This window comes from Littorina saxatilis, linkage group LG7, assembly GCF_037325665.1.
Source record: "Littorina saxatilis isolate snail1 linkage group LG7, US_GU_Lsax_2.0, whole genome shotgun sequence".
Taxonomy (NCBI): domain Eukaryota; kingdom Metazoa; phylum Mollusca; class Gastropoda; order Littorinimorpha; family Littorinidae; genus Littorina; species Littorina saxatilis.
This window is the reverse complement of record NC_090251.1, coordinates 11,554,543-11,581,451: the sequence shown is the minus strand read 5'-3', so window position 1 is coordinate 11,581,451 and position 26,909 is coordinate 11,554,543. Positions and strand designations below refer to the sequence as shown.

Genomic DNA, 26,909 nt, shown 5'->3' with positions numbered 1-26,909 from the left:
AATAAACCAAGAAACATAACTTTTTTGTTTTGTGTTTGCCAAAATGTGACCCTCCACCACGAAATGAGTCGCATGTCACCTCGCGCGGTTCTGCGCTAGGCTTAATAAAAGTCCGGGGAGTGTCTGGTAACAGTGTGAGGGTCACCTTAGTCACAGGCTTATAACTCAAACAGTTTTCGCTCTTTTCTAAAACGGTTTTCACCACTGGATAGAGCATAAAAAACTCTTTAGAAAAATGTAAAAATATGAAAATCATGCAAAGGTGACATGCGACTCATTCCGTGGCGGAGGGTCACAAATAGGCCATGTGATAGAATTAAGGGGACAATAAAACAAAGACCTTGCTTCCCCATCCTGCAAACTTGTCCCCACTTAACTAACGTCATGGACCAGAGACTACTAGTGTCAATCTTCACACAATGCACGCAGAATCAACATCTCTGCTGAAATAATCTGTCCCAACTATACTGGTGGGCTGGAATCAGACAATGCCAAAAGCAGCCAACATAGGAGTTAACTAGATGATTACCCGCTTCGCCGGGTACCGGCTTCGCCGGGAAGAAGTAGAGCCAAATACCGGCGAGGCCGGCGCACGAAGAAAAAGAGATAAACGCGCAAAACACTGGAGACCTTCTAAAAATAGTAACGTGCAGTGACCTTCTAAAAATAGTAACGTAGTAACGGGAATATGGATTGACGCCACACGGAGGAAGGGAGATAATCGCGGCTGAAAACACTGGAGAAGATAAGGAAGAGTTACTGGTAGTGGATCCCGACAAAAAAACACAAAATCGGTTCAGCGCGCACAGCGCTGCGCGCTGAGAGCACATGTTGAAATATCTCATCGATGAGGTTGTGTCCGGGGTGTAGCTGAATAGTGTCCAAATTTGAAAAAGATCCACCGAGAACTTTGGCGATGCATCGCGAACAGACAGATAGACAGACAGACAGACAGACAGACAGACAGACAGACACTAGTCCAGACCTGTTTACACTTACATTGACCCATGAGGAAGATTTGAAGGAAAATGAGGAAGATTTGAAGGAAAATGAGGAAGATTTTCCACGTCATGAGGAAGATTTTTTTTAAAGCCACAAACTCGCTCTAAAGCAATAAAACACTCTTTTTTTCATAATTAATTTTGCTGTGTGCCCAGAAATGATAAACTGATGGGCTGTACGTGCCGTTCACAATCATTCTTCCCACCATGAGTGATCGAGAAATGACTGTCACACAGCGTGCAGTAAGAATGGCTTGGTCCAAATTTCCTGGAAACCGTCAAGTCCGGATACTTCTTTGAGTAATCTTCTTTCCACTTCTGATAATAGATTCTCTTCTTCTTTGCCCCACACGCATTAGTCGCGCTCTTCATCGTCAGTTTCGTGTCGGTGTCGGTGTTGTTCCTTTCTTTTCGTGGAGGCATTTTGCAAAAAGACACCAACTGGCAACACGTGTAACCAAAGTACCGGAAGAAGACACACGGTTCTAACAGGAAATTGACGAAAGACGTCTTAATACTGAGAAAACTATCGCGACTTTTTACCGAAAACATCACAAATATTTTTTTCTCAAAATCGCGCCAAATTGCGGAAGACTTCAAGCAGTGCGCGGACAAGCGGAAAAACGATCTTAAATCCGTAAAACTTCCGCCCATTCCGTAAGAGTAAACAGGTCTGCTAGTCGTATATATATATAGAAGCACTATTCCCTTAAATGCAAGTACAGGACATCCAACAATGCATTCAAGCCAGTGAGCCGCAGACTTTCACAGCTAGGACGCAGAGTCATTAAAATCATCACCTGTTTGCATTACAGCATGAGCTGAGGTGCACAAAGTGAAACTGGGTACCACCCAAGTGCGTGGTATGCAGCCGCAGGGTCTGATTGGTGGACATTGAGACTTGTAATTTCAACGAATCAGTTTCCACCCAGTTGAGTTGCACCCAGCTTCGCTTCATGCATCACAGCCCAGCACACAAAGCTGTGACCCGAGGATGACCGACAAATCCAGTCTAGCTGACCGTTGCCTGATTAATAATGAACAGAGTCAGGAGAGGTTTTGTCCAAAAGGCAGGTGTATGAACAGGTGAGTGCAGAAATTAGACAAGAACCTGAAGGTGGTCTTGGCAGCAGGGTCACCTGGAGCCGGTTTCATGGATTCGCGGTGGGCACACCGACAGGCAGACCACCGCTTTGTCACCAGACTGCAGTTATCCGAACCCGGTGCTGGAGAAGGGCAGCACTGCCAATGTGCGGGCAACTCCTTGTTTAAAGAGGCACAATGGGCCGACTGAGTGTTTTTTTCTCTCGCGAAAACACGATTTTGTCTGCTCACTGGTTGGCCGACTTTGTTGCTGGCCCATGAAACCGGCCCCAGGTCTATGTTCCCATCAGAGGGAACCTACCACAGGTCTATGTTCCCATCAGGGGAGAACCTATTTCATTCCGCGGGTTCTCCACACAGCATGCAAAGCGCACAGAGAGAGCTGAGACAATTCTGAAGAACAACGGACTCCTTCTCTCTATAGTTTTCAACCATACATACCAGTGAGCGAAGCTGGGAATAGAGCACACAATCTGACCAGTGTGAGCAGCACGGTGTGTGTGTGTGGGTGTGTGTGTGTGTGTGTGTGTGTGGGTGGGTGTGTGTGTGTGGGTTGTGTGTGTGTGTGTGTGTGTGTGGGTTGTGTGTGTTTGTTTGTTTGTTTATTTGTTGCTTAACGTCCAGCCGACTACGCAGAGCCATATCAGGACGAGGAAGGGGGGGATGAAGGGGGCCACTTGTCAAGCGATTCCTGTTTACAAATGCACTAACCCATTACTTGTGTCCCAGCAGGCTTTAGTAAAACTAAATTAATACCTACTGGAAGATTACCAGTTTCCAGTATGTTAAAATAGGCTTAACCTATCTACTGCTGGACTTACATCAGAACACTAACAGATTAAACTATACATGAATCGCGAGACAAGCGGCAAGAGAAGAGTTTTTTGGAAAAAATACAGGTGAATGAGCAAGAAGGCAGAAAAAAGAAAAGAATTCATGAAGAAAAAGAGAGCATGACAGGAAAGAGGAACCCAAAATCTACCTAACAGCAAACTAGAAAGCTCCTGCGGTTCCAAAAACAGGAGGGGCCTTTAATTTCATAACCGCAGTGCCCCACTGCGGGAGGTTGTGTGTGTGTGTGTGTGTGTGTGTGAATATGCACTTTGCATTGCTGGGTTGAGAAAATGCCAAAAGCAGAGCAAGACAACCCAGCATACCCAAACACTTTCTAGACATCTTCCAGCTTCAATACAGTCTTCATCAGACTATGCTGGTGCTTAGGGATGGTTTTTTATTACGGCAAGGAAAGATAATGCCACATAATGCACATCAGGCCATCATAAACATCATCATGCTTAGGCCTAAAAAAAAAAATAGGTGTGGTTACGGTAACCCGAACTACCCTATTTTTAGGGGCCGACCCTATAACTTTTTATTACATTTGTCACAAAAAACCCCACAAAAACCAAGTGCAGAAAATGCAATGAAAGTGAAAGCGCCCGAGTCGCACACTTATTTCCCTGTCAAGTAGGTTTAATTTGTACACATAAGAAAAAAAAGTTTAAAAAAAAAAAAGTGATTGCCTATCTTCCTACCCTATTTTTTGGGGCTATGTTACCATAACCACACTTTTTTTTTTTGTTGGGCCTTATGAGTTCGCGGATGGTAAAACAAGGATTAAAAATGTGACAGACATTGCTGAACAATCTTCAGACAGTATAGCCTGCCTGAGAAAACAGCACCGTATGCGGATGGTAAAACAAGGAGTAGAAGTGTGACAGATACTGCTGAAGAATCTTCAAACTGCTTCAGAAAACAGCAGTGTATGCGGATGGTAGAAGCAGAGCATTTTACAGCAACATACAACGATCATAATCATCAATGAATCCTCGTCAGCTCTTCCACTATTTTCACCAGGTCTTCCACTGTGGCGTCTCTCTTCATTCCACTTCCATCATCAATCTGTAATCAAACAGTGGAACAAATCAAATCAAAGTACCATCAATATCTCAGACATAGGAAATAGACGATGTTCCGAAATAACTCTGTCAGGTTTTTATGATTTGTGGACGAGACGCTTTCTCTTGTTTTCATAGAAACACTGGGGTAAGTCTACAATGACACGTGTAGCTTGCCTCAGTGTTTCTATGGAAAAGCAAGAAAAACAAGGGGAATTAACTCTTCCACAACCCATACAAATCCGACAGTTATTTCCAGAATACATCTATTGTAGCGGTGGTGCATAATACAAAAAATATAACAGGAAAACATCATCAGCATTTCAAATTCAATATAAACGCAAATTAGACTTCTTCTACTGTCGCACAACTCAGAAATATCTACTTATATGGTAGAGGTAACTCGTATTCTTTTCTGAGAACAATTTTCAAAGTCTCCACTCCTATTTCTGCTGCGATTTCAAATTTCCTTTCCTTCCTCCTTCTCTCCACTCAAGCAATTGTGAATAAAGACAGTGTTTTGGGAGGTTCCAGATTGAAGTGGAATCCACCTGATTATGAACTCGATTCTTAGGGCACTTTACTTACAGAGAACACATTTTAAATCCAAGGTGATATTTTTTACTTTTAATTTTGGAAATTATGTGCAATCCATATAGTTTACATTGTACACTTTACCCCAAGTAAGATGTTCAAAACAATCAAATTCCACTGTGGACACCCCTTGCAATTGAATGCTACATGACCCCAACAAAACCTGGTTTTCTCAAGGTCAGTAAGCTACAGCTGCCCCCCCCCCCCCCCCCCCCCCCCAAAAAAAAAAAAAGCCCAAAACCACACATACAAAAAAAGAAAAAGCACCAACAATTCTTTTTGTACCTCCAATCGAGAACATTCTGATCACAAGAATTATAACCTATCAGAAACGAAGACAGGCCGGACAGATCAATCAACAAGGGAGACAACTGACCTGTAATCCCTGAACGACCTCCGCCATCTTTTCCCGCGTCAGATCTAGAAAACTCTCAATGAGGTCGCCGTCGATGAATCCCTGTGCAGCCTCTGTCTTGCGCTCCGTGTGGAACGATCGCCAGCTTTCAAAGGTTAAGGTCAACGCACAGGTGGGACTGGGGTAGAAATGAAAAAGCTTATTTGGGGGAGGGGTGCTCTTTAAACATGAGAAATTTCCATAACTGGGACATAAAAATTGCCCATTTCATGTGTATTAGAGTCAGAGGTAAAGCATATTCGGTGCAGATCTCAACGCAAATCCCAACCCTGTAAATGCAGTCACTACTTTTACCCTCAGGTATCCCATTCAAAACAATCCTGGATGAGAATGCCTGATGAAAGCAGGGGGGGGGGGGGGGGGGGGAGGACAAAAGAGTTTCAAGAACAAAGTTTATCTGTGTATCAATCATGTTAGAAGTGGAAAATTGCTCGCAAGGTCACCACCAAGGCTGTGCCGTCGTCAGTTTGGTATAAAGGACTGGGTGGCCGAGTGGTAACGCACTTGCGCTCGGAAGCGAGAGGTTGCGAGTTCGACCCTGGGTCAGGGCGTTAGCAATTTTCTCCCCCCTTTCCTAACCTAGGTGGTGGGTTCAAGTGCTAGTCTTTCGGATGAGACGAAAAACTGAGGTCCCTTCGTGTACACTACATTGGGGTGTGCATGTTAAAGATCCCACGATTGACAAAAGGGTCTTTCCTGGCAAAATTGTATTGGCATAGATAAAAAAAATGTCCACCAAAATACCCGTGTGACTTGGAATAATAGGCCATGAAAAGTAGGATATGCGCCAAAATGGCTGTGATCTGCTGGCCGATGTGAATGCTTGATGTATTGTGTAAAAAAATTCCATCTCACACGGCATAAATAAATCCCTGCGCCTTAAATATGTGCTCGATATAAATTGCATAAAATAAAAAAATAAAAATAAAAAAATAAATAAATCCCTGCGCTTAGAACTGTTCCCACGGATTACGCGCGATATAAGCCTCATATTGATTGATTGATTGATAAAGTGGAATCCCCCTTTTAACCAAATCTCACACTCCCTCCTTTTTAAGACCCCGTTTTCTCAGACTTTCTGTTCTCATCCTCTGTCCAATCATCCCCATTTTAAGGCCTCCCCTTTTAAGGCCTTCCCTTTTAAGGCCTTCGCTTTTAAGGCCTTCCCTTTTAAGGCCTCCCCTTTTAAGGCCTCCCCTTTTAAGGCCTTCCATTTTAAGGCCTTCCCTTTTAAGGCCTCCCCTTTTAAGGCCTCCCCTTTTAAGGCCTCCCCTTTTAAGGCCTTCCATTTTAAGGCCTTTCCTTTTAAGGCCTCCCCTTTTAAGGCCTTCCATTTTAAGGCCTTCCCTTTTAAGGCCTCCCCTTTTAAGGCCTTCCCTTTTAAGGCCTTCGCTTTTAAGGCCTTCCCTTTTAAGGCCTCCCCTTTTAAGGCCTTCCCTTTTAAGGCCTTCCCTTTTAAGGCCTCCCCTTTTAAGGCCTTTCCTTTTAAGGCCTCATTTTTTCAGATTTTTGGAGGTCGTAAAAGGGAGGTTCCATTGTACGAGCAGTGGAAAATGACTTGCAAGGTCACTGCCAGGCTGTGCCTTTGTCGGTATTGTACATAATTAAGGATACAATGAGTGGTCGATCTTGCCGACGCTCTTGATCATGTTGGCGAGCCGTGTCTGAACGTCCATGAGGAAGTTGAAGAACTCCTGGGGAATCTGAGACACCAGTCCTGTCAACAACACAGTACATGGCATGAACATTGGAGGTGTGTGTGTGTTTGTGTTTGTGTGTGTGTGTGTGTGTGTGTGTGTGTGTGTGTGTGTGTGTGTGAGTGTGTGTGTGTGTGCGCGTGCGTGCGTGCGTGCGTGCAAGAATGAGTGTGTGCATGCATGCGTGCATGTGCGTGCGTGTGTGTGTGTGCGCGTTCTTGTGTGTGTCCATGTTTTTGCCACTGTACATCACTGTGAAGTCTTGAGAGAAGGAAAGATTAATAAGTGTTCATTATCATTATAATCATTTACTGCAAACACATGACGATGACTTACCCACTGCTCCATGTACGGTTCCAATCAGTACTGTGTTCTGGATTGGGGTTAAGGTCTCCCCTGCATGCTGCATCACCAGGGAGCCTACACGCAGACAAACATTCACAGCCATTTTATTTCATTTCCTCCCAGTGGAAAGCTAGCAGCAACAAGAGTTGCGCCGATTTAGGTGTAATCAGCCACCTGCACTTATGGCAGAATGACCGAGGTCTTTCACATGCCACTGTGGTGACACGGGGGTGGGATATGGATACCGTTTCTGAGTCTGCACATATAGTTGACCCGAGGCCGTCCTGGCCTGGATTTGAGCCCGTGACCCTAGGATCACAAAGCGAGTGGTCTTACCAACGGAGCTATTCGGTCCCCAATGGATAATATTTAGTGCCATGAAAGTGCTGAAAACATCTTTTCTTTGAGAAAATAATCTTCTCTATTTCCCTTTGATTCAGTAGTCATTCATGTTTTGATTGCGGTCTGCCACCATTAATTAATTAGTTTGAGATTATCATCTCCTCATCTAAAACTGGTTCCAGATTACAATGACCAACCATTCTCTGCGTTATTTCTGGCATAATTGTTCAGATTGACGATCCTGTCAATACACATCTATGGATTGACTTAGTTAGTTCATGCATGCATGGCGACTAAACATTTCTACAAACAGTAACACTGTTCCGATTGGTTGCCCCCACCTGGCTTGAAGACGTTAACAAATTCTCCGTAGTGGAACAGCCCGCATTCTTGCATCTGTGATCGCTCTTCATCTGTGGCCGCAGCACTGGAAAATAGGAACACAAATCTGTGACACCCTTTCTTCTTCTTGCCGTTTGCTGTTAGATCGTCAGTCTGGACTGCAGGGCGAAACGTGCTGGCTGACACCCTTTCTGAAATGAGTTCTTTTTCTGCTTTTTGTCTTGCATCTCATAATTATTTGATTGTCTGTGTGCTGTTAGGATCATTACTTTGACATACTAAGGCATGTTTTGTTTTGTCAAAAATAACATATTCCAACAACTAACCTTTCTTGTGTTTTGATTCTGGATTTTAACCCCTTCACTGCCCACCCCGTATGTAATACGTGGTCATTTTCGGTTTGTCCTACGCCCATAACCGTATCTCATACGTGGGATTTGTGTCAACAACATTTCAAGACATTTCTGAAAACTAAATGGGAGGTAACCACTGTCCAAGTACTTGTAGGGGTTCTAAACACATTTCTTTCCCATGCTGTTATACTGTGGCAGTGAAGGGGTTAAAACGTTAGCATGCTATCTCTTTTGGGGTTTCTGGAATATACCCAAATTACTTCCCCTTTCTGGAATATACCCAAATTACTTCCCCCTTTCTGGAATATACCCAAATTACTTCCCCCTTTCTGGAATATACCCAAATTACTTCCCCCTTTCTGGAATATACCCAAATTACTTCCCCCTTTCTGGAATATACCCAAATTACTTCCCCCTTTCTGGAATATACCCAAATTACTTCCCCCTTTCCATACATCTTTTTATTGAAATGAATCATTAGGCAAAAAAAAAAAAAAGGTCTGTTTACGGTAACATAGGCCAAAAAAATAGGGTCGGTAGGTCTGTTTTTTTTGTGGATTTTTTCTCCAATAAACCATATTTTTACGCTAATTTGCATTTTTTTCCCCCCAATGCCAAAAAAAAGTCTAGGGTCGCGCGAAAAAAATAGGGTCGGTTGGGTTACCGTAAACAGACTATTTTTTGGGGGGCCTCAGCAGGCAACTGGGCCTTGGACAGGCACACTCACCACCATCCCCTCCCCCCCCTTTTAATGCTTTCTCTTTGTTTTAAAGCTGTTTTGCCAAACAGGTATATTCACTCAATCTGTCAGTGTTATTTGCAGAAGAACATTCTCTTCAAAACATTGCTAGAACTACTACTAACAAGAAACCATGCTTAGCACCAACAAGCACAATTGGGGAACTTTGCAGAAGCTGTTAAGCTTGCAGTCACACATCAGAAGGCATAAATAGACACTGAACCTGTACCTGTCTTTTTGACACGTGAAGAGGTTGAAGGAGTTCTCTGCGCCCAGGAAGTTGTCATCGTCCAGAATCTCTATGGCCGTCATCCAGTTGGGGTTACAGTCTTTGGCAATCTGGTGAAAGGCGGAAGAAAAATGACACAAGCTGTATAAATGATTTTCGTCATTGATTATTACCTTGCCAAGCATCTTGCAAGCGAGATCCATCAATGATTTTGAGACAAGTTCATTATTAGTACCATAAATATTTGTCTGTCTTGTCTTCTTAAAAGACCACTGGGTCGACGTACTGAAAATGCACCGTTTTGTTTTGTCAATAATTCAACGTTCCTTCTTCTTCTTCTTCTGCGTTCGTGGGCTGAAACTCCCACGTACACTCGTGTTTTGCACGAGTGGAATTTTACGTGTATGACCGTTTTTACCCCGCCATTTAGGCAGCCATACGCCGCTTTCGGAGGAAGCATGCTGGGTATTTTCGTGTTTCTATAACCCACCGAACTCTGACATGGATTACAGGATCTTTTTCGTGCGCACTTGGTCTTGTGCTTGCGTGTACACACGGGGGTGTTCGGACACCGAGGAGAGTCTGCACACAAAGTTGACTCTGAGAAATAAATCTCTCGCCGAACGTGGGGACGAACTCACGCTGACAGCGGCCAACTGGATACAAATCCAGCGCGCTACCGACTGAGCTACATCCCCGCCCTAAAAACGTTCCAATAACCTACAATTCTTGTTTTTTGATTGTGCCAGCAAACAATTCATATTTTTCAAAGAGTTGTTGCTCTCTATCATCGCAAGCAGTTTTATGTTACAGATACCTTGCAGTGATCTTGCCAGATAACTTATTAATTACTTTGCCTTGTATCAATCTTTGGTGCATTCTGACAATAATTTGGAAGTAAAAGAGAGGACAGGGGGTCAGGCTTCAGGTACTTTGGAAAGAGGAAAACAAACCTTTGAGGGGAGGAAAAAAATCTTTTTGTAAAGCTATTCAGTATTGGAAGTTGGAACTGTTCTTGATCAATGATTTCTTTCTTGTATGTAAAAAAAAATATGCTTAGTACATGTATTTTGCCTCACACACACACACACACACAAAGACACACACACACACACACAACGACACACACACACTTTCTGTGACTGACCTCTTCGAACTGTCCTTCGCGCTGCTTGTATGCGAGAAGCGTGATGGAGCGCATGAGGTCGCCCACCAGCACAAAGTCGCCCTTGACCTTGACGTAGAGGGCGATGATGTTGTTGAAGTTGCTGCACTCCAGTCGCAGTTCTTTCTCCGCCGTCCACTCAAACAGTCGTACCTAACAAACGTGTAGCCAGACAAAATATTTATTACATGTAACATAAATCAAAAGAAAACCTTTTTTAAAAGTTTATATTAAAACTATAGGTTAGACCACCCCCTCCAGATCACTGAACCCCAACTTTTCCCTATTTACTACAGTGGAACCCCCTTTTAAGACCTAAAAAAAAAAATGGGGGAAAAAACGGTTTTACTATATTACGCAGACTGTGTGCTGCTTACAGCATCCAAGTGCTAGGGAACAGCGTCAAGTTATCTTCATCATTACTTTCATTCAGGTCAATTTCTCAAAAGGATCAACACTTTTGATCCCAGACTTTTCCACAAATTGTCAAGTGGAGGGGTAGCCTTAACCCACGTCTGGGCAGATCTCAGACAATCAGCATAACTTCTTACAAGGGAAATACACTGCCTTCAACACTTTCTACCCCACCCATGTTGACCAATTTTTTTTTTTAGCCGAGACCAGCTGTGCTGCAGCAGGTCACTCAGAATTGTAGTAATTGTGTAGAAAATGTGTATCAACACGCTGGAATGCAGGCGTTAGATCGACGTTACAGGAAGCGACTGAAGTGACTGTGTGTACGGATATATCCCTAACAGGTCAGATAGAGCCATATGAGTGGGTATGGATATCTCCGTACCTGGGAGACAATGAGTTAAACAGAGAAGAGGGAGCACTGTCCAATACTCACACTGCTGTTGATGCTGGCCAGAAGTTTGCCGTTGAAGTCCTGCATGGAGTACGGCGCCCCCTTGATCTCCTTCTCCGCTAGCTGGGTCAGCTTGCCTGAAACATTTGCTACACCGTACACACTGGTCAATGGCGGAACAACAGATCTAATTGTACGATGGAATGAGACTAAAGCTTGTAAGCTTGCCTGAAACGTTTTCTACACCGTACATACTGGTCAATGGCGGAACAACAGATCTAATTGTACGATGGAATGAGACTAAAGCTTGTAAGCTTGCCTGAAATGTTACCTAAACCGTACTGACTGGTCACTGGCTGAAAAACAGATCTAATCATAAGATGGAATGAAACCAAAAGGTTTTTGAGTGCCTGTAATATCCGCTATCATATTTGCATATCACTGGAACAAGACTGCAAGTACAGAAAGTTGCTGTTCCTGTTTCAAAAAAATAAAAATCTTTCCTATTCAGACCTGTTTACCCTGACATTGACCCATGAGGAAGATTTGAAGGAAAATGAGGAAGATTTTCCACTTCATGCGGAAGATTTTTTTTGAAGCCACAAACTCGCTCTAAAGCAATAAAACACAATCTTTTTTTCATAATTTGCTGTGTGCAAAGAAATGATCAACTTAATTCTACATTACATGATAGCGTCATTGTATATTTGAGATGTAGTTTTCAGAGAAAGCAAATAGAAAGAAAAAAGTGATCGAGAAATGGCTGTCACACAGCGTGCAGTAAGAATGGCTTGGTCCAAATTTCCTGGAAACCGTCAAGTCCGGATACTTCTTTGAGTAATCTTCTTTCTACTTCTGATAATAGATTCTCTTCTTCTCTGCCCCACACGCACTATCGCGCTCTTCATCGTCAGTTTCGTGTCGGTGTCGGTGTTGTTCCTTTCTTTTTGGAGGCATTTTGCAAAAGGACACCAACAGGCAACACATGTAACCAAAGTCCCGGAAGAAGACACCGTTCTAACCGGAAATTGACGAAAGACGTCTTAATACTGAGAAAACTATCGCAACTTTTTACCGAAAACATCACAAATATTTTTTTCTCGAAATCACGCCAAATTGCGGAAGATTTCAAGCAGTGCGCGGACAAGCGGAAAGACGATCTTAAATCCGTAAAACTTCCGCCCATTCCGTAAGAGTAAACAGGTCTGCCTATTGTTTGAAAACCATCTACACTACGAGTTTATACCCAACTAGCCCTTTTGAATCAATCATTTTTTCAGAACCGTTCAACACAAACAAATGGCTAGACCAAAACTAGTGATTTCTTAACCCCAACCATGTGTTCAGATATGACACAAAAAGTGTATTTAATGCAGATCAACATAGAAATCCCACTCCTGAATATCTGATAAACAAAGGGAAGTATATATCAGATCTCTAAACAGCGCTCAGCCTCATTCCCACTCCTGACTACTTTACCTTCACTGTAGTGGAAGATCATGAGTCGACCCTGTTTAGGCTCCGCCTCCTCCGGATTGACGAATGCTGTGCCCACGATGTAGTACGTGTTTGGGTCTTCCCCCAGCTTGGCCGAGATGAGGCTCGTGGCGCATTCGTTCGCCATCAGCTGGTGTGCGTGTAATACTGACAAGAAGAACATACAGGAAAAGTTTTATACACACGTGATAAAACCTGCAAGATTTATAAAACTGAAAAATGAGGCCTTTATTTTGCGAGTGGTCTTTTGGGGTTGATCTACGACGAGCAGACAAGGAACTCAGAAGAATCTCTGCTCTGAAACTGAGGCCTATTTTATACCAGTGGTCTTTACCTCCGAATGTGTGTTGATCTATTTTTTTTTCTTTCTTCTTTTGTTTTTGTCTGTTAGTATTCAGTATTCATTTCTTGCATGTTTTCTTTTAAAATTAGAGGTTCGAGTCAACCTCAAACATAAATGATGGGGGCCCGGTAGCTCAGATGGTAGAGCACTGGACTTGTGATCGGAAGGTCGCAGGTTCGAATTCGGGCCGGGACGGACACGGGTCAACTTTATGTGCAGACCCAGAGACGGAAGCCATGTCCCACCCCCGTGTCATCACAATGGCACGTAAAAGACCTTGGTCATTCTGCCATAAGTGCAGGTGGCTGAATACACCTAAACACGCAGACACCTGGGTAGCGCGACTCCGTTGCTGCTAGCTTTCCACTGGGAGGAAGCGACCCGAATTTCCCAGCGATGGGACAATAAAGTAATGAAAAAAAAAGAAAATTGTTTCCAAAATTGTCTAGAGAATTCATAAGGGACACAGTGGTCTTTACCTTCGAATGTGTGTTGGTCGATGATGAGCAGGGAGTGGATCTCTTGTTCCTCCCCACAGATGTAGTCGCTCATGTCACCCACCCCTGTGGATGACGGACCTAAAGGTTTGGATCCTGCACTGCTGCTCAGACTTTGGGCCTGGGGGATAAATATATCATCATCTTTACCATCAACATCATCAATCATCGTCGTTAACCCCTTCACTGCCCAGCACGTACTAGATACGTGGTCATGTTTTGTTTGTCATACGCCCATACACGTACTAGGTACGTGGCATTTACATCAGCACTTTTCAAGACATTAATTTTGTGAAAACTAAATGGGAGGTAACCACTGTCCAACTTCTTGTAGGGGTTTAAACACAGTTCTTTCCCATTGACCGTTCAGATAAGTTAGTACCACGTGGTAAAAACATTTTTAGAATTTTTTTCCGATCTACAAGATTAAAAATGGCGGCCGAAAGCCGGACATCAACTCATAGACCTGTTTTCAAATGATACAGTGTTCTGGAAGCTCTACAAGAAGTGATTTATGGATTACCACACAGAAGAATACTGTTATGGGCTGTAATGTGAGTACCTGATGTTTGACACCAGTTTTAGCTGTGTTTTCTGCGGTTTTACGTGCTGCAGTGTGTGTGTGAAAGTTTGAAAACTGTAATTTTTGACAAAAATGGTCATTATATCGATTTTTACTATAACAATCACAAACAAAGTCCAATGATCATGTTATCAGTTATTAGCCAAGGGTGTAAGCAAACCACATGCCAAAGATCTAAGAGATATCTCAATAAATGATTGAACAGTGAACAGATTAGTGAACCTACCGAAGAAAGCGAAATTTGCCCTGGCGCACAGCAATACCAAAATGCTGTTATACTGTGGCAGTGAAGGGGTTAATCATCATCATAATCATCGTCATTACAATCATTGCTGTCGTCCTTGTCATCTTTGTCCTCTTCGTTGTCATCATTGTCCAACCACCACCACCAACACCAACGTTTGTTCACAAGGCAAGGCAAATTTTATTTCAAGAAACTCCATGGGGGGTACATGAAAAAACAAAAATACCAGAACAAGAAAGAAATGCAGGCTCTTTCACCAATACATACAGGGTGACCCAAAAAAAAAGAGTACCCAAACAAAACGTCATAAATTGAACAAAAATAAAGCAATCTTCATAAAATTTATTTACACACACAAGCAGCCTCTGCATGATTTGCACAGAAAATTTTAGCGTTCTAGCTTGTCTTTCAGGAAAGTTATGCTCATTCTCCAGAACATGCTCCAAATGGCCTCCGCGCCGATTCAGGCAAACTTGAACTCGCCGCGCAAAGTTATCAATCACCCGCACACACTCCTGTTGCGAGATTCCGCGAATGGTTGTTGTGATGGCTCGCTTGAGTTCTGCGATTGTCTGTGGGTTGTTCCTGTAGACGTTGTCTTTCAGGAACCCCCAAAGATAGAAATCTGGGGGATTTAAATCCGGGGGAGGCCATTTGGAGCATGTTCTGTAGAATGAGCATAACTTTCCTGAAAGACAAGCTAGAACGCTAACATTTTCTGTTGAAATCATGCAGAGGCTACTTGTGTGTGTAAATAAATTTTATGAAGATTGCTTTATTTTTGTTCAATTTATGACGTTTTGTTTGGGTACTCTTTCTTTTGGGTCACCCTGTATATCAGCTCATTCTGTTGAATATTTTTTTGTCTATACAAATATGGATTTCATGTCTACAGAATCTCATCATAACTGCATCTAATTACTTTATTTTAGAGGTTGGCTGGTTGCTTATTGTTTTTTTAATCATTAAGCAGAATAACTAACCTGTGTGCTGGCACTGGGGCGAATGGGACCGGAATTAGCTGAACTGCTGCCCTCCGCCACGTCGATCCTCATGGAGATGACGCCAAACGTCTGTGATGCTTCCTGGTAGGCTATCCTCCTGTTGAATGAAAACAAGAATTGAAAATGAAATTCATTTCAGTCTCTTCTCACCATTTTCATTAAACTTAATATGAAGTCAAACGATTTGGAAATTAAACTTGTTTTAGTTTATCAACACTGGCTGATGTAAAAATCAAATAAATCAAGTATGACCCAAAATTTCAGAGAGTGGCACTGATAACTCTTGAATGGTACATAGCAATCATTTTTTTTTCTTTGAAGATGTTTTAATCAGGCAATTTTACAATTTGTCATGCAATGCATAGAGGTCAGATGATAATAGAGTGGATATGGCAAGTCTTCTTCTTCTTCTTCTTCTTCTGCGTTCGTGGGCTGAAACTCCCACGTACACTCGCGTTTTTTGCACGAGTGGAATTTTACGTGTATGACCGTTTTTACCCCGCCATTAAGGTAGCCATACGCCGCTTTCGGAGGAAGCATGCTGGATATTTTCGTGTTTCTATAACCCACCGAACTCTGACATGGATTACAGGATCTTTTCCGTGCGCACTTGGTCTTGTGCTTGCGTGTACACACGAAGGGGGATAAGCCACTAGCAGGTCTGCACATAAGTTGACCTGGGAGATCGGAAAAATCTCCACACTTAACCCACCAGGCAGCCGCGACCGGGATTCGAACCCTCGACCTTCCGATTAAGAGGCCGACGTCTTACCACCCCGCCAGAGCGCCCGTCTGATATGGCAGTTCTAAAAATGTATTATTTCTTTTACTATAAACTATCTTCTTCTTCACACTACGTAAAACAGAAAAAACTGAAGCAAAACCTTCATACAACATTGTAACAGTAAAGACTCTGTCTGCCTGCATGTTTTCACACCGGAAGTGTTCCATTCAATAGTCTAGGTCCATAATTTGATTAACTTATAAGTTTTCCTGGTTATTCAGTTCAGTAGGAAAAAAAGTGAAAAACCTCAAATGTGATTAAGTCAATGTAAAGACATTGCACAAGAAAAAAATACAAAAATACAGAGAAAGAGGAAGAAGTGACCTCGGTGACTCTCCCAGAGGGATGGTACGGATGTGAAGTTTCTGAATCTCGTCGATGGTGCCGATCATCAAGGTAGTGTCGTTGGCCAGAGCAAGACTGCAAAAATTTTTTTTAAAAATCATACAATATGAATGGCTCTCTTCAGTTATCCTACCTACATAAAGCAAGTATTTTTGACTGAAAGAGTTCAAAGGACAAAACTGATTTTGAAGTCAATGAAAACAGCATTGTATGTTTCTAGTGCAAGAACTTAATCACAAACACCTAACTCGCATGCAGTATGCAGACCTGGGAACCCCCGGTTTTGCACTTAGAGTATTCTCAAACAAACTTGGTGTATTTTCAGAAAAATGAGCGTACTCCACACAGCATTTGAACATCCATGATTCAAACATGCTTCACACACGTCCGCCACATCGTTAATTAAGTTTACCTATACAGTCGAGATCGCTTTACGCGAAATGAAAGGGACCAATATTTTTGTTCGAGTTAACGTTTTTTCGCGATAACAAAAATGATCAAACTGATCACTTTTTTTTTAAAAAGCAAGATAAAGAAGATAAAACAGTGCCATACCTTAAAAAACAAGAAGAGCAAACGCTCGATCGAGTCACTTTCGCAGTTCTGAATATTATATGAGGCATCAGATGGACAGGAAGAAATTGCTATTCACAACACAATGAGTCACGTTCACATAAAATTTGAGCCCGGTCACTTTTATAGTTTCCGAGAAAAGCCCAACGTTAAGTTGTGTGTTGCCGAACAGAAAAGCTAGTTATCTCCCTTGTTTTTCTGATAACGTTCGTAAAAGGCTACAGATGTAAATACTTTGATGTAAAGAATAATCCTACAAAGTTTCAATCACATCCGATGAACTTTGTCAAAGATATAAAATGTCTAATTTTTCCTTTGACGCTGACCTGTGACCTTGAAAAAGGTCAAAGGTCAACGAAACCATCGTTAAAGTGTAGAGGTCATTGGAGGTCACGACTAAACAAAATATGAGCCCGATCGCTTTGATAGTTTCCGAGAAAAGTCCAACGTTAAGGTGGTGTCTACGGACGGCCGGCCGGCCGGCCGGACAGACTAACACTGACCGATTACATAGAGTCACTTTTTCTCAAGTGACTCAAAAAGCCTCCGTAGTGCGCGGCGGACGAAGTATACGGTTCAGTCAGAGTCGGCAGTTTTGTCGTCTGCTACCGTTCATTATTTTATTGTACACTTTAATTCCCCACAAAAAAGATTAAAATCCATTGCAGTGTTTAAAATCCATTGCAGTGTTTATGAATTCACACAGGACAAAAGAAATCCGTCAACTTCAACTGTTTGACAGGCTCACTGCACTTTCTGACGAACCGTTCAATTCTTGTGTACATTTAAAACAAATCCTTTTTTCAATTTTTACTGACAAAAACTGTAATCATGTGTCAAAATACTGGATCGGCTTCAAGATGGGCTTGTGAATAAAAGTAGTCTAGGAATTTTTTTCGTCGTATTTTTTTTCTCACTGACCGTACTTTGTTTGTTTGTTTGTTTGCTGAACGCCCAGCCGACCACGAAGGGCCATATCAGGGCGGTGCTGCTTTGACATATAACGTGCGCCACACACAAGACAGAAGACGCAGCACAGGCTTCATGTCTCACCCAGTCACATTATTCTGACACCGGACCAACCAGTCCTAGCACTAACCCCATAATGCCAGACGCCAGGCGGAGCAGCTACTAGATTGCCAATTTTAAAGTCTTCGGTATGACCCGGCCGGGGTTCGAACCCACGACCTCCCGATCACGGGGCGCTGACCGTATTGATCGTATTCTCGACAATCATGCGTACAGAATATGGCGAAATCGTATGGGTTCTCAGGTCTGAGTATGTTGTTTTCTCCTACTTTGTGTTCATAACCTGTGAAAATCGACCCCCCATCTCAACACTTCCTCCTTTTAACCCCTTCACTGCCCACCCCGTATGTAATACGTGGTCATTTTCGGTTTGTCCTACGCCCATAACCGTATCTCATACGTGGGATTTGTGTCAACAACATTTCAGGACATTTCTGAAAACTAAATGGGAGGTAACCACTGTCCAAGTACTTGTAGGGGTTCTAAACACAGTTCTTTCCCTTAGACCGTTCGGATAATGCTGTTATACCATGGCAGTGAAGGGGTTAAAGACCTCATTTTCTCAGATTCTTAAAGGTCTTACAAAAAAATTTAAAAAGGGGGGGGGGGGGGTGTCTACTGTACCACCACCAAAAATGTGATTCTGAAGATACAATTAACTTTCCTAGCAAAGTCATTTTGCACAAAAAGCAGGTCATCCAAACCCTTCAATCCACCCCAGTGTTACCTGTCTGGGTATCCCTCGGAGTTGAGCGGACACATGTGGTTGACCTCTCTGAGGTTGACGTTGGAGAAGACCAGCTTGTGGTTGGAAGAGTAGATGACGGTGGGGCGGTCGGAGCAGGCGAAGACGTTGGTGGTGGACATGGAGCGGAAGGGACGCAGCACTGTGGGTTGTGTGCCCAGCGTCACCTTCTTCTTGTTGGTCAGCAGGCCTGGGGGCAAACATGGGTCAGCAGTGAAAATCATGCCTCAATATCTTCTGGGGTCGCCACTACCATTTTCTCGCTACAGACATTCAACAGAGACAGAGAGAGGGAGAGAGAGAGAGAGAGAGAGAGAGAGAGAGAGAGAGAGAGAGAGAGAGAGAGAGAGAGAGAGAGAGAGAGAGAGAGAGAGAGAGAGAGAGAGAGAGAGAGAGAGAGAGAGAGAGAGAGACACACACACACAGATGAAAGTGAGAGAATGAGAGAGCAAGACAGAGAGAGAGAGAGAGACAGATAGAGATGAAGAGAGAGATTGAGAGATAGAGATGAAGAGAGAGATTGAGAGAGAGAGAGAGAGAGAGAGAGAGAGAGAAAGTGAGAGAGAAAGAGAAAGAGAGAGAGAGAGAGAAAGTGAGAGAGAGAGAGAGAGACAGCTAATGTTTAATTGTCAATTAGTAGAATTATGTGACGGGATGATTTACCTATAAAAAACTTGCATGTGTTACCTTTCTAATTGTTCGGAACAATCTCTAAACGGTGTCTACTCACCAGTGGTTGGATTCAGTGAGAAGTAGAAGAGAGATCCATCACCGAGGGCGACCAGCAGATAGCGAAGTCCTTCAAAGGTGGCCATCAGAATGGACCTCGGGATGATCTCTGGGAAAAAAATACACAGCTCAAGTACTCTTGGAAGCTAACAGGCTGGTACGGTTGAACTCCCCTTTGAGATCCCCCGAGTACACCCCTTCGGAGTTTCGAGTGCGCATGAGGGTGGGGATGTAGCTCAGTCGGTAGCGCGCTGGATTTGTATCCAGTTGGCCGCTGTCAGCGTGAGTTCGTCCCCACGTTTGGCGAGAGATTTATTTCTCAGAGTCAACTTTGTGTGCAGACTCTCCTCGGTGTCCGAACACCCTGGTGTGTACACGCAAACACAAGACCAAGTGCGCACGAAAAAGATCCTGTAATCCATGTCAGAGTTCGGTGGGTTATAGAAACACGAAAATACCCAGCATGCTTCCTCCGAAAACGGCGTATGGCTGCCTTAATGGCGGGGTAAAAACGGTCATACACGTCAAATTCCACTTATGCAAAAACACGAGTGTACGTGGAAGTTTCAGCCCACAAACGCAGAAGAAGAAGAAGAAGAGTGCGCATGCGCGGCTAGTCGCATTTTTGTCGGCAGGGGGCGCTCTGTTGTACCAAACACACTCGAGATCCATCCCGCATCCAAATCATGAAACTATCGTGGGACAAAAACTACAGAAATATCAAAGAGATAAGAGCTTACGAGGGAAAACTTGAACGCAATCGGCAATGTACCTCTTCTGAAGACCTCGTGTTTGGTACAATTTGCAATCCCAGCATGCAATGCACAGACTCTCGCCTGAGACTCCGAAAGGTTGTATCAGGACTCCCTCCTTTTTAAGACCGGATTTTCTCAGATTTTTGGAGGTCATAACAGGGGGCATCCACTCTACTGGCGTCACAAAAACATTTTTTTGCTTCTTCTGCGTGTCTCTCAGAAACCGAAAAATAATTTCTCAGAACGAAGTTTGTCTCGGTGACTTCATTATATTAGCAGGGAAAACATGCTACTTGTAAGGTCACACACACTCATACACCACGGTTTGTTTCACTGACCTCCTCCTAACATTTCCGTGTGCAGACTCTCAAAGCTGGGCAGACGCAGAACCCGCGAAGATATGTCTGTCCACAGTCCCACGGCAATGAGCTCAGCGAGACTCTCTCCTTCTTTCAGCGGCGTGATGTCCAGACAGGCAACTTCGTGCTCCATTGTCGTTTGTCTGCACACAGTTTTAATGATAAAAATCACAGCCGTGGGGGCCCGGTAGCTCAGTTGGTAGAGCACTGGACTTGTGATCGAAAGGTCGCAGGTTCGAATTCGGGCCGGGACGGACACGGGTCAACTTTATGTGCAGACCCAGAGACGGAAGCCATGTCCCACCCCCGTGTCATCACAATGGCACGTAAAAGACCTTGGTCATTCTGCCATAAGTGCAGGTGGCTGAATACACCTAAACACGCAGACACCTGGGTAGCGCAACTCCGTTGCTGCTAGCTTTCCACTGGGAGGAAGCGACCCGAATTTCCCAGCGATGGGACAATAAAGTAATGAAAATGACAAAAAAAATGAAAATGAAAAAAAAAAAAATCACAGCCGTGGAGAGTTTTACTAACAATGAGTAAAAAAAAGGTCAGTTTATGATATGTTAAATGATCTGACAAAGCAAAAACATTCACTAGAGCCTTGGTCTGCATATAATAAGCAAAACATTATGGCTGCATGTGTCTTAGTAAGTCCTACTGAGGGGGGGGGGGGGGGGGGGGGGGGGATGGTCGGACCTTTAAATATTTTGCAATTTTACAGACAATTCAATGGCCTCCCCTGGCAGCTTTTATACACAAAGAATGTAATGAGAACACACACAACAAATGTCTCATTAAGATCACTAAGAAACATTTGACCTACTTCTGACAATTGTTTTCTTCTAAAGCCAAAATAATCTGTGTTCAGAAAGACAGTCACCTTCCTTGGAAAATGCGACCTTACCCTGCGTGTTTGATTTGTCCGGGAGCCAGTTCAAAGTAGTGCAGCTCGGAGCCGGCAGCGATGACGGCCTGCGTGGTGTTACAGCTGGCCAGACTGATGTTGCGACCGTCCGGGTGTGTCCACTCACACAGCAGTCCCCCTCCTGACAGGCTGACCAGTCGCACTGATCGCTGGGTGATCTGTTAGGAGATCAACATACCAGACCTGTTTACCCCCATAAGTGTTTTGGAGTAATGCTCATCCCCAAAAATAGTAATCCTGGCACAAAAATAGTAATCATCCAGCATTCGTCGCCAATTACAACGCCCATGACAACTGTGTCTGCGAAACCCAATCATGCACATATATCCATCATTCACAAAGGTCCTAGAAACGTCCACTTTTCGGTGTATTCTTTTCGAAATTTCTGCTTGGTTGGAGGTTTCTTCTTAAACGGGTTGTCTTCTTTTTCCGAGGCACTCGATTCTCGACTTCTCTTCATGTTGGCGTACTGTAAACTGTGCGAGACAAAGCACATTCTGATTCAGTTTACCGCCGAAAAACGCAGCAGATATGCGCAGAGAGAGATGCGCGCAGAGCGTTGGTTAAAATTTACGGAAAAGATTTAAAAATGTTGGATCGGAAGCGGACAGCGACGGAAAACAGAAAACGTAACCTGGACGTTTCGAAAATCGTAGTCTTGACACGGATAGCGGAATGGCGTATTTTTTGGAGAAAATTGTGATAAATTACGCCAAAATCGTAAGGGTAAACAGGTCTGACATACACATATTTACACAATTTTCCACACTTGCTTTCACTTCTGTACTTTATTATTAAAGTACCCATAACTGCTCATGTATTCATGAGCATATTGACTTCATGGAATTTTGGCAAAACTCATTTTTCTTCTGCGTTCGTGGGCTGAAACTCCCACGTACACTCGTGTTTTTTGCACGAGTGGAATTTTACGTGTATGACCGTTTTTTTACCCCGCCATTTAGGCAGCCATACGCCGTTTTCGGAGGAAGCATGCTGGGTATTTTCGTGTTTCTATAACCCACCAAACTCTGACATGGATTACAGGATTTTTTCGTGCGCACTTGGTCTTGTGCTTGCGTGTACACACGGGGGGTGTTCGGACACCGAGGAGAGTCTGCACACAAAGTTGACTCTGAGAAATAAATCTCTCGCCGAACGTGGGGACGAACTCACGCTGACAGCGGCCAACTGGATACAAATCCAGCGCGCTACCGACTGAGCTACATCCCCGCCCGTTCCACTGTACAAGACATGCATGATGTTCAAGCAAACACGACCTACTTGTAGCATCTGATCCTTGGTGATGTTGACGCACACAAAGGTCTGGTTGTCTCCGTCGAAACCCGCCAGCTCCGTCTCCTCCACCTCCTCTCCGCTCAGCATGAGGACCCTCGACTGACCCACGAAGGACATCACCAGCAGGTTGTCAAAGTCATCCGTGTTCATCTTCAGAGGCCAGATTCCTGCAACGTAAAGATTCAGAATTAAAACAAGAAGGGCCTGCCAAACGGTTGTGTGACGTGTCTAGTGTGTTGGCGAAGTGTCTTGTGCTTGTCACTTCTCGCTTTCAGCCCTCACCGCTGGCTAGCACCGTCTGTCCTTTTTAGGACAATGCGAAAAGAGAGCAGAATGCGTCAGTCTCTCCTGCCAGTACAATAACCTCTCCACAACAAGCCCTATGTAGTGCCTCCATCGCGGCGACAGGCGTAAACTGGGTACCGCAAGGCCCCAGGCTAGACTACAAGGACTCGGAGGAGGTTGGCCCCTAGACGTGCGGCATGCGGGCCCACCGGTGTGTGGAAACGCCCAGGTGCCCACGAACCAACCTCCAGCTATGGGTCAAATAGCCGGGCAGGATAGGCTCGTCAACCCTGGCAGGCAGCTATCCTAAGAGAAGACCACTCTGAATTCAAAACGAGGGTAGAGGAGGCTCATCATCCATGGAAGGAAACTCGTCTAGGAGAAGGAAAACTCCGAAATGAAACCCACGCAGTCCCTCGAAGACGGAACGGCACTGGCCTTTTTTAGGCGGGGAGCAGACCGGGTGCCTACGCTACCCTCGACAAATGGTTGTGTCATCAACGAAAACGAAAAACAAGAAGGGTCAAGTTATAGGAGGTTTAATTAAAGACAAAATTAAACACTCAGTACATCGGCCAGTTTCCTGAAATATAAAGATTCATAATTAAAACAAGAAATTAAAGTTATCGAAAGTTAATTCAAGACAAAATGAAACAATCAGTTTGTCGACCTAATGGTCTTTGCAGTGGACGAACACATAAATAATCACAAGAAAATTAAGTTAATTAATTAAAACAACATGGAAAACCTGAAGTGTCTAGTTTCCCCTGAAAATCCATAATACTGTCTAACCTGGAGAAAACGACTTGAAATCTACACGTATTAGTGTTACTGATTGATGTTACATAAAGATCCACATCACAGTCAATCAATCAATCAATATGAGGCTTATATCGCGCGTATTCCGTGGGTACAGTTCTAAGCGCAGGGATTTTTATTTTATTTAAAAAAATTTTTTTTTATATTGCGCACATATTCAAGATGCCTTGTGAGATGGATTTTTTTTACACAATACATCAAGCATTCACATCGGCCAGCAGATCGCAGCCATTTCGGCGCATATCCTACTACAAGTGTAAGAAGTTCTCACCTTTGATACCAGGGAGGTCAATATTGGCGTGTTCGTGAATGCCGATACCATTTCGAATGATTCTCAAGGACCCCTCTTTGAAGGCACCAGAGCATGTCACAAGCTGCAAATACAGGGAAAGAAAATTCAATTTCCTGCCAGATCATCAATGTTTAAAAATATGGCTCTGTGGAGACTCTGCATTCAAGGATAAGATATGGAACAGGCTTATCGCTTATTGAAGTTCTTCAAGAATAATAGGATTACAGTAAATGCCAAAACAACCTCCCTAAAAGTCAAACAAGGCATATTGGAACCTGCATTGTAGTACAGTTTTACGAGTGGCTAGCATATATATTATACAAGTCTACAGTAGCAATATTCAATCTTTTATCTGGACCCTCTAAAACTCAATTCCAAAACGACCCGCTCTATTTTTATCGAAAGTGTATTATTTGTTTAATAATGGAACTATCACTGATCATCTCACACTGACCTGTCCTTGACCTTGTCTCTCAAGGTCAACAACACACATGTCCACAATGGGGCCAAGGTTGACAAAGGTTTCCATGATCTGTACAAAGCTGCCGTTCTCATCCGGATCAACGTTCAACTGAAAAATAATCAACAGAAGTTGCATTCTCTGTCTGATAAACAACCATAACAAATGCTATTCACTATCTGAAAAACAAACAAAAGAAATTTAATTCACCATAACAAAGGCTATTCACTATCTAAAAAACAAACAAAAGAAGTTTAATTCAATATAACAAAGGCTATTCACTATCTGAAAAAACAAAAAAAGAAGTTTAATTCACCATAACAAATGCTATTCACTATCTGAAAAACAAACAAAACAAGTTTAATAATTCACTATCTCAAAAATTCTGAAACTGAGGTTTAATTCTGTAACTGAGGAATTCACATCGCCTTCTAAGCTCAGAAACATGCCAACATGAGTTTAACATCTGTTTTGCGAACCAAGTCTGATGTTCTTTTCTTTTTAGATTTCATTCTCTGCACACTGTTGGAATTTTAACAAAAGTGTAAACAAAAGTGTTGCTAAAACACACCCAAACCATGAAGCTATCTATCTCTTTCTACATGCTTGCCTTCACAAGCTGCGAGTCACCCAGTCTGGAGCCAATGAACACAACACCATTGTCCAGATATGTGATGCATTCAGCAATGGTTGTCTGAAATGGAAGAAGTTGTGGTATCTATCACACCTCAAGAACACACAAACAGTTAAAAATAATTTGAGACTGAACAAAAAAAATAGGACACGTTTATTCATTCTTTCACAACCCATACAAACGTGACAGAGTTATTTCGGAATTTGTCAATTATGATCTTTGTTTATCTCATTGTCTCCCAGGTACGGATATATCCGTACCCACTCATATGGCTCTATCTGACCAGATACAAATATATCCGCTCAGACTGTTAGCTTCAGTCGCTTCCTGTAACGTCGATCTATCGCCTGCATTCCAGCCTGTTGATACACAGTTACTACACAGTTACTACAACTCCGAGTGACCTGCTGCAGCACAGCTGGTCTCGGCTAAAAAAAAATATGGTCAACATAGGTGGGGTAGAAAGTGTTAACAACCATTGCCTGCAAGGAAGTACAAAGTGCATTCAACCCTTCCCTACCTCTCCCAGGAGTTCCACCTTGAGGTCCTTGACTACCTGTGTGCCGTCCATCTTTTCCTCTCGTTCCAACAGCAGCATGAAGAGTCGTCCAGCCATGTCCCCCAGCAGGTAGCGAGACCCGTTCGAGTCCACTCGACCGTAACAGATCAGTGGATTTAGCTGGTAGGAGAGACAGAAAGCTAGCGAGTTAAAATCACAAATCAACAAATATATCCTTCAAGTAAAGAAAGGAGTAACAAATACATGTTTGTGTGTACCAATGGCTGCTGAACATAACGAGACTCATTCGAGTCCACTCGACTGTAACACATAAGTGGATTTTGCTGGTAGGAGACACAAAAGAAAGTGAGTTAAAATCCCAAAACAACAAAAGCATCCAATGAGTAACGAAAGCAGTGACAAATACATGTCTGTAGTGTGCAGCAATGGTTGCTGAACATGGCTTGCTTCCCGCCTAATGCTATGCCTAAACCAGAAACTACTTGCCTACCGTACTTTCTGGGTCATAAGGCGCGACTTTTTTCCTCGAGTTTGACCCCTGCGTCTGGTATAACGAAGCGCCTAATCCATGTATGAAATACGAAAAAAATCAAAGAGACCGCCTGAGTACCAGTCAAACAACTTGTGATAATGCATGTTTCAGCTACTAGGTACTACCCTGGCCAAGTTTCCTCTCAAGACATCAAAGAGACCGCCCCATAGGTTAAACTCGGTCACTGACCCCGGTGCAGGAAGTGTTTCCTCTCTCAGATCTATGACAGGGGAACCACCTCTCATAGCAAAAACTGGGTCATTGACCCCTGGGAAGAAGGTCAGTGTCTAAACAAGGCAACCCAGCTATCACAATGGACCTGCCTTTGATCTCGCCGCACACACAGAGCACACATATTTCCACTCTGTATTCTTCCTTTGATGTGCGGCTTACAAGGTTGTCGTCAGCAAGACTGAGACTGGTCTTTTTTGCACAGAATCAAATGACGACATTTATAACAAATGACGTCATTATCAAGATTGGTACACAACGTATTATTGTGCATAATTTCTTTGTGATCCGTTGTGTTTTCGTAAAGATACAGTGTATTTAGTCATGTAAGCGAGAGACACTGGCCTAAAAAATGGCGGCAAAAAGCACATTTTCAGAGAAGGATTTTCG

The 26,909-nt window shown here is 43.3% G+C and overlaps 1 protein-coding gene and 1 long non-coding RNA gene across 3 annotated transcripts in view; one reads left to right on the top strand and one right to left on the bottom strand.

Moving 5' to 3' along the window:
• Window positions 1-2,692: 2,692 nt before the first annotated feature.
• LOC138970672 (DNA damage-binding protein 1-like) overlaps window positions 2,693-26,909 on the bottom strand; it is a 32,194-nt gene continuing 7,977 nt past the window's right edge. For both annotated transcript variants that reach the window (XM_070343142.1, XM_070343143.1), the window contains exons 8-28: window positions 25,757-25,915; window positions 25,213-25,296; window positions 24,597-24,713; window positions 24,122-24,224; window positions 22,732-22,913; window positions 21,430-21,608; window positions 20,499-20,662; window positions 19,407-19,514; window positions 18,659-18,866; window positions 16,309-16,404; window positions 15,180-15,297; window positions 13,352-13,490; window positions 12,512-12,676; window positions 11,075-11,169; window positions 10,207-10,377; window positions 9,060-9,169; window positions 7,738-7,823; window positions 7,046-7,129; window positions 6,627-6,729; window positions 4,974-5,097; window positions 2,693-4,007 (exon numbers count right to left, since the gene is read on the bottom strand). In XM_070343142.1, coding sequence (XP_070199243.1) covers window positions 3,924-4,007; window positions 4,974-5,097; window positions 6,627-6,729; window positions 7,046-7,129; window positions 7,738-7,823; window positions 9,060-9,169; window positions 10,207-10,377; window positions 11,075-11,169; window positions 12,512-12,676; window positions 13,352-13,490; window positions 15,180-15,297; window positions 16,309-16,404; window positions 18,659-18,866; window positions 19,407-19,514; window positions 20,499-20,662; window positions 21,430-21,608; window positions 22,732-22,913; window positions 24,122-24,224; window positions 24,597-24,713; window positions 25,213-25,296; window positions 25,757-25,915 — 2,679 coding nt within the window. In that variant the 3' untranslated portion in view covers window positions 2,693-3,923. The remainder of the gene's footprint in view (window positions 4,008-4,973; window positions 5,098-6,626; window positions 6,730-7,045; window positions 7,130-7,737; window positions 7,824-9,059; window positions 9,170-10,206; window positions 10,378-11,074; window positions 11,170-12,511; window positions 12,677-13,351; window positions 13,491-15,179; window positions 15,298-16,308; window positions 16,405-18,658; window positions 18,867-19,406; window positions 19,515-20,498; window positions 20,663-21,429; window positions 21,609-22,731; window positions 22,914-24,121; window positions 24,225-24,596; window positions 24,714-25,212; window positions 25,297-25,756; window positions 25,916-26,909) is intronic.
• LOC138970684 (uncharacterized) overlaps window positions 19,633-26,909 on the top strand; it is a 94,993-nt gene continuing 87,716 nt past the window's right edge. The window contains exon 1 of the long non-coding RNA XR_011457045.1: window positions 19,633-19,928. This is a non-coding gene — a long non-coding RNA (uncharacterized lncRNA). The remainder of the gene's footprint in view (window positions 19,929-26,909) is intronic.